General features: G+C 40.3%; 1 protein-coding gene across 1 annotated transcript in view; it reads left to right on the top strand.

Moving 5' to 3' along the window:
* Positions 1-956: 956 nt before the first annotated feature.
* Gas2 (growth arrest specific 2) overlaps positions 957-7,925 on the top strand; it is a 70,632-nt gene continuing 63,663 nt past the window's right edge. The window contains exons 1-2 of the mRNA XM_050122128.1: positions 957-1,001; positions 2,001-2,142. Of these exons, the coding sequence (XP_049978085.1) occupies positions 957-1,001; positions 2,001-2,142 (187 nt within the window). The remainder of the gene's footprint in view (positions 1,002-2,000; positions 2,143-7,925) is intronic.

The following is a 7,925-nucleotide window of genomic DNA, read 5'->3' as shown; positions in this document are numbered from 1 at the left end:
GTAGGGAGAAAGAACAGTATACTGTATTGGTGCTAAATGTAAGTCAGTCCAATTACTGTGGAGATGAGTAAGGAAATTCCTTATAAAAATAAAATTGAACAACTAAAATGGTCCTGGGTATTTGCTGGAAGGAGTCAGTCAGCATAGCACACAGATGGCCATACATACTGCTACATTAGTAGCAGCCAAGCCAGGGATTCCGCAGAGGTGTCCACCAAGGGCGTGAAGGAGTGATTGAAGAAAATGTGGTGTACGCTGCACAATGAAGAATTAGACGTAGAGAAGAGTGGATTATATCATTTGCAGGGAAGTGGGTGGAATCGAAGATCATTAGTACTAAACAAAATAAGCCAGACTCAGAAAGATACATATTGCATGCGTGGTGTTCAGATTTTAAAGAAGATGTGAAAGTAGAAAAGATGTTAAAGATGAGAAAGCACACTCAGGGAAGGGGAATAGGGTGATGCCTGATGTGAATGTGGTCAAGTGTGTTGTGCACATGTATGAAGATGTCACAGCAAAACTCAATATTTTGTATAATCAACACATAGTAATGAAAAACAAAGTTATTGCCATGTAGGGCAGCCTCATATATAATACATATTAATATATGTACATATAGTTTAGTATGACAGTGGTGCCTAAGACATAGGCATGCTTGTATGTTCATGGAAAAATGCCAGTGCTGTGATTCTGCATCAGCTTTAATCTGCGTTGGAAAGATGTGCCTCTCAGGTAGCAGGCCCTGCCAGGCTACAGCAACAGACACTTTTTGTTTGGTTGGTTTTATTTTTGATTTTTCAAGACAGGGTTTCTTTATAGCTTTGGAGCCTATCTTGGAACTAGCTCTAGTAGACTAGTCTGGCCTCGAACTCACAGAGATCCTCCTGCCTCTGCCTCCCGACTGCTGGGATTAAAGGTGTGTGCCATGCAACAGACATTTCTATTACATAGCCATGAAGCCTCTTGATGTGAAGAACTGTGTGGACTTCACTAACTCGGTCAGGTCACTGTTTCATGTTGTTACAGTGTCCTGTAAATGAACTAAGCAATCCATGCACATTGCTTATTCTGAGAGTAGAGGCCACGCCTTTCTCAGAGTCTAAATGACAAAATATTCGCCCTAAATCTTTTTGCTCTTTCAGCAAGGTCACAGTAGCTCACATCTACCAGACTTGGGCTTTGACATCACACAAACTCCTTGGCTTTGTGTAGTGTTTGGAAACTGGTTCTACTCTGTGAAAGGAAGAGCCTGTTATACTTGCCAGAGTCCCAAGCAGAAAGTCCTGGCTAAGATTTCTGGGAAAATGTTAGCAGGATTGTCTCCTCAGTCCACAAGCACTCATATCCTAAGCAAATCCTTTTATATCAAAAGTGACACGACATGGAATGTAAATAGTCCCTTTGAGCTCAAGACATGAATTATTTCCACATGGTCAAGCTGTAGTATTTGTCTAAAGAAAGAAGCTAGAAGGATTTCTATAGCTTGTTATCTCTAAAGACTTCAAGTATATAACTTCTTGGTACCATCGTGGATAGGTGTGAGGTAGAGATCTCTTCTGCTGCCTTTTGGGTTTAGTTCTTGCACACTTTCTGTGTTTTGTGAACTGGATGCTATTTCTGCATGCATCATAGGATACATTCACCTCATTTGTATGTTGATATGTAAAATACATTTTGTACATTTTGTGAGAAAATTGCTAAATTATTTAGATGAAACAAACTAAAATAGTCACCGAAGAAAAAGAAAAATCCATCCGTGTTAGGGAAAGGGCTCCTATGCATTCTCAGTGAGTGTTCCTGAGAGGAGGGTGTGTGCATAGACTTCCCTCTCCTGAGTTTTCATATCCTCACATTCTTTTCCTGTGTTTTTCACAAGCGTATTTGTCAGCACAGGATAAATTCCAAAGCATTTTGTTGAAAGCACAGTGCATTTTTAATGTGTCTCTGAGATGACCTTGCCTAGAGCCCCACCTGACTGAGATTTCTTTATCTTCTAGACTCTGCCCCTGAAGAAGATTCCCTGCAAAGCCAGTGCACCCTCAGGCTCCTTTTTTGCCCGAGACAACACAGCCAATTTCTTATCCTGGTGCCGAGACTTGGGGGTGGACGAAACCTGTCTTTTTGAATCTGAAGGCCTGGGTATGTATTTCTGTCACGACTTCTGTGGAGGGGGTTATGATTACTGCCTTTTCTGCCTTGGTGTGCACCTACAGGTTTTGTGTGCTGCTGCTTTATAGATTATTTTAAACAAGTGGGAGTTAGTTGTAACAAGTCATGGTAGAAAAATGTGTCTGCCATCTTACTGCTGGCCACCTAGGTGATAAAATAATACAGGAGCAGAAAGGGCCGGGCTTTTCACAGCCAGAGCTGAGCGCTATCCACACAAGCTAAGTGCTTGCGCTCCATCAAGGGAGAACTTCAGTGAAGGAAGTTTTTTCTTTGTTGAGACTGAAGTTTACTAGTTTATGTATTTAACTGTTTTTAGGGTTAAAAGTCAGGTGTGTCTGGGGTATTGAAGTAACTTCAGAAGACAGACACCTCAGTGAAAATACATTCCCAGATTGCTGTTTCCTGGTGTTTTTTCTTCTGATTGAATTTTGGCAATCCATTTCCAGACCACACAATGAGATTTTTAATTTCTTGGAAGGAGACATACGATATGTTTAACTAGTGAGTGTTTCCACACTGCCTGACACACTGGGATTAAATGTCCAAGTTACTGCAGAAGTCCCCCTACAGTGTAATTCTAACTTGAAGAATATTGGAACTAAGCTACCCTTACAGAAATGGAGAAAAGTCAAGAATGGAGACTTCTATGGAAAAAGAAAAGTTTTGGCTCTGTTTGTCTAGGGCTTTAAAAATCAATTTACAAAATCACATAATACCAATTATTACCATTCAAGTAAGCCAAGCATCCTTTAGAGAATGAGTCCATAAACAACCTTCCAAACAATTGAAAGAGCCTTTGTCCCTGAGCCTTGGATAATACTATTTCTCTGCTAAACCCAGAAAACTCAATAATGGGAACTTGGCAATTCATATGCTGAGACCATTTGTGTCTGTTCCAAGATGAGGGGATAAGATGAGAGAAAGATGGCCATTCACAGTCTGGGAGTTTCCTCAGTGGAGAAGAGACTAATATCAGTTGAGTGTAGGAGGGTATTCTAAAGTAGAAAGAGAAAGCATGAAGCTGGGTAGTTACACAGTTGTATGGCACACACAGCAGTGCCTCCCTGAAGGCTCATTGAATGAGCAGGCTTTGACTATTGTTGGTGACAGGTATGAGCTTCTGTTGGAGATGGCTCCCCTTCAGCCCAGTAGCGATGTGACAGATAATTTCTAACTTTTAGGGGTGTCTGGTTAGCCGTGAAGAATTATAGGAAGGAAATGAAGAGGAGTGACTTGGAAGCAAACCTAATGTCTAGCAATGTCTGTCGTGTAGCTACAGTCAGTCAAGTGTCAGTCATGAGGACATCCTATGTCTCACCCGGGGAAGGGGACAGTTATCATCACGTTTTAAATTATGAGGTGATCCCCACCTCATAATTTAAAGAATGGCCACACAGGAGAACTGCTTTAGATCTGCATTAATTTATGAATTTGATTATTGTGCAGGGTTTTATTAAAGATGCATTTTTAACTTACTGGTAAAATTTAGTACAAATGGGTTATAAATAGCTCTGCATATTGCTGTGGTCTTCATTGGTTTTCTCCAAATCTGAGTCCTTTTGTTGTCTGGACTAATAGGACTTTCCGTAGAATCCAGCAGGAGTCAATGTGGTACCAGATTCCTCCTTGGAAATACCTCTGCAATTCACATTTGTGGTGTACCTTTATGCTCTGGAAAGTCCAATTCAATTTACCTCATAAATAATATATTTTGTCTGGAAACTGTAGACACTAAAGAAATTTATTTCATGATCTTGGTGTGTAACCGTATAGTTAAGTAAAGAAAAATTAGACAGCCTGCATCTTCCTGTTACAAAACAAGGTGGCTTTATCAAAAGAAAGTTTGTGATAATTTATATATAAAGAAATATTATATGTTCTGTTCCTTAGACACTTAATTTTGATGTATCTTAGCTTTAACTTTAAATTAAAATGTATTTAAATGTTCAAGTAGATTCAATAAACCCAAGATTTCAGGTCTTCTAAAATTTAAAGATTATTTTTAAGATCAGTACCAAACTAAAACCAGATAATCAGGCTCTCTGTTTGCTGCTCAATTAAAAATACATTTGAAATTTCAGGGGGTGAGAGTGGGTATACGGGGGTATATTATAGGCCCAGGGACCCAGTGAAGAGGGTCAGGATTATAGCATTGATTTAGGATTAGTTGGAGAAAGGAAACAGCTGGGCCCATGGATATTAATGACAATAAAGAGGAAGGACAAAGAAAAAATCTCATTTCCCAGAGGAGCCTTTCTCCCTGGGTGTTTTTATTATTTATTCTTCACTGTTGAGGATGCTACAGAGCCATGCTGCCGGCCTTGGCCTTGGCCTTTTCCACAACAATGGTGCTGTGTGCTCTGCTTGAGGTCTTTCACGCTTCACTTTTGAAAGGGAATTTAGGGCAAGGTTTTTCTTTTTCCTTTTTTTGCCCTACCTCAAGATTTCGTTTCAGTGGTGTGTGATGAAGAACATCCTTTGTGCCCCAGTGTTTTGAACAGAAAGCAAAATGAAAAGATGCCCCGATGAAGGGCAGAATGTGTCTGAGTGACTGATAAACTAGATCACAGTGCTGCCTGTGTGAAGAGGCTTCTGTTCACACTGCTCCGAGGGCTGAGCCTGCACAGAGAAAGCCTCCTTATCTTCGCGGCTGCCAGTAGTTGCTTGCTCTGTGCAGCAGCAGTGTTGCCCGCACTTATTTCTCAGCTGACTTGATCTGCTGTCTTTCCACAGCAGAAATGTCAGGAAATCTCCATGGCGGTGTGGTGGGGACTTGTAGGGAGAACTGGGAGGGTGGCAGCTGCCAAAACCAGGTGTTTCCCAGGTTGCCTTTCTCATTCTGGGAAAACGTTGTACGCAGCACACTGCACAGGCAGGGTGTGACCTGTAGGTCATCCTCTTGTGGTTTGCTTTTATTTTTTCTTTTTTGAAACACTGACTTTTGTAACTCAAACTGGCTCTGAATTTGCTTTGTCCCTGAGGATGACCTTGACCTTTTGTTTGTTTGTTTTGTTTTTGTTTTGCTTTTTGAAACTGGGTTTCTCTGTGTAGATTTCAGTCTGCCCTGGAATTTGCTCTGTAGACCAGGCTGGCCTTGAACTCACAGATATCTGTGTGCACAGCTCTGCCTCCCTGGTGCTGGGATCAAAGATGTGCTCCACCTCCACCCTGCTGACCCTGAACTCTTGGTCCCCTCTCAGCTGGCCAAATACTGACTTCTTCTTTAACTCTGAGTGATAATTTCTTCTATAAATGTCAGTTTTAAATAATAAGATAACCCATGTTCAAATATTGCTTCAAAAATGAGAAAAGAGAAACAGGGAGAAAGGTAATGAAGAACCTACTGAAAAAAAGACTAAGTTGACTAGTTAACTGAGATAAATCACTGGGCATGCTGGTACAATGCTGCCAACGCCTCACTGGTGGGAATAAATGCATGTGATCTGAAATGATATCAGTAAATGAATGTTAAGAAACACCTGCATATAGGATTCTTGAGAATATATTTCTGAAGAAAGTTAGGATGGTAGCTTGTCCCTAGATACAGTAACACAGTTTTAACAAGTTTTTTAAATTTCTACTGACTTCTCTGAAGGAAATTAGAGGGAAACCCTAGTGTCCATTGAGACATTTTAAAAAATAAAAATAAGTATCCCTGGCATTAGATGTTATTTTGAACAAACTATCATGGTCCATAGATATCAAAATCAAAATCATTTTCTTGAGACCATGTAAGGAGTGGGACATAAGGCTCCCACAGTGAATATTAGACATGGTTCTATCTGTGTAGAACAAAGAAGGTCACGTTCATATTGTGGAAGGAGAATGGAGAGTTAGTGGGTTGTAAGTGGTTTGGGCTTCACTTACTAACACACCAGGCCTCCTAACTGACAAGTCACAGCTTGTGCTTGGAGACAGTGAGGACTTGCTTAGTGTGTCTTAAAGAAGTTGGGATCATTCATGACTTTCATACAGTCACACTCTGTTAAAGCCTTTCCACTCAGGCTGTGCGGAGCAGGTGACGGAACTGCGTGGAGCCATGGCACAGAAGCCATGGCTCTGCATACTCTGTAGAGCTGTCGCTCTGTTTGTCTCCATGTGATACCTCAGTGAGGCCAATACTCCTCTGTGACTCGGCCTCTCAGTGTTTACCATTGTGCTTTTCATGGAAAAAGATGGCCATGGAGATTTTCTTGAATTTAGAAGTTTGTTGTTCATCAGCTCAGTATCAGAATAATCAGAATAATTCCTCGTTTCTCCTTTTAGTGTGTGTTTAATAATGGAGTAATAAACACAGTTACACAGTTTAGAACACAAAAGGGGTGAAAGTATCTTTTTTAATTTCAGAGATATATAAAGATTATTAGACTGTATTGGTCAGTAATCCTTCCATCAGTAATCAATGAATTTTCAAATGTTAATTTAGGATTTTAACCACCTTTAAAATGACACTGGTTATTTTTATGGGTCTTGTTTTGTTATTTAAATTAATGTCAGAAATATATTATTTATTCCAAGTTTAAAATGTTTTAAATTTTGTCTTAAGATTGATGCTCTTACATGCTTTTCTCAGGTTTTAAAGTACAGTCCATTTTCTTTACTAGTGATGCTTTTATTTGTAAGGAGCATCTGCAGCCCACAGTAGCAAACTGGTGTAGGATATATTAAGTTATTAATTTTATTTCTGTAAACATGTTTGATTTGCTCTGTTCATACACATTTTTGTTATCTGGGCAATGGAGGGAGGGTCAGGGAATTCTAAAAGCACACATTTTGCTTGACATACTTATATCAATATCAACATGTTGTTGGCTGATTGTAGGACCTGGAGCGCAGTGACTGTTCATCTGTTTCTCAGAGAAAGAATCTGCCCACCGAGAGACGGGTTTGCTGTCTGCTGTGTAGCATGTACTGTGTGGCTCGTGTGACTGTCGCTCTAATTCTGGTTCCCTGTGTCTGTGCTCGTGTGGTTCCTATTCTTTCCATGCACCACTGTGACTAGCAGGGTTCTGTGGTTCCAGATTGTTTCCGTAGCAAGCCTATGGTTTCACTAAATTGAAATGGACCTCCCCACCTTCCACTGCCTGGTCACTGGTTGCATCAGAAAAATACTTGATGCCTGCATCCCTTGTGCGATATGCCCTCCTCCCCAGTCCTTGTTCTTGTTTTGTCTGTAGTGAAAACTTTAAGAATATGTTAAACTATGGGTTAAGTCAAACCAATTTTCTTATTTGCTAGTTTTTAGTATTAGTGCAGGATAGCAAGTCCCTGGTACTGATTTAGCTCCAAGTTGTTTACATTAATTTTTCTTCTTCTCCAGGCTCATTTTCCGTTAGATTTCTTTCAAAAAATTCTTTATTTAAAAAAATACCATTTTAAAATTTTAACCATGTCTTTATTTCGTTATGTTTGTTTGTTTTTGCCTTTGTCTCTCTTTCTTGAGAATAGTCTCAAGTAGTCCAAGCCAACCTGGCGGAATTTATTATGTAGCTCAGAATGATTAGAATTTCTAACTCTCCTGCCTCCACCTCTAGGTGCCAGGACTACAGACATATACCACCATCGCCAAGTTAGCTTTTATTTAAACCCAGGAATCCCTTTTCAGAACTAGCTGACTGCACAGTGCCTAGGAACATGTCCAGGACAATAATATTGAGTTGATGGAAACTGTTGAGTTGCTTCCTGGGTAGCAGTTTTCAGGGGCTTTAGAGAACCAAAAGGACAGTGGGCAGCTGCAACTCTTGCAGGGTGGG

Source organism: Alexandromys fortis, unplaced genomic scaffold, assembly GCF_014885135.2.
Source record: "Alexandromys fortis isolate MF-2015 unplaced genomic scaffold, M_Fortis_MF-2015_v1.1 scaffold_170, whole genome shotgun sequence".
NCBI classification, from domain to species: Eukaryota; Metazoa; Chordata; class Mammalia; order Rodentia; family Cricetidae; genus Alexandromys; species Alexandromys fortis.
The sequence above is the reverse complement of the archived record's forward strand: the minus strand, read 5'-3'. Positions and strand labels throughout refer to the sequence as shown.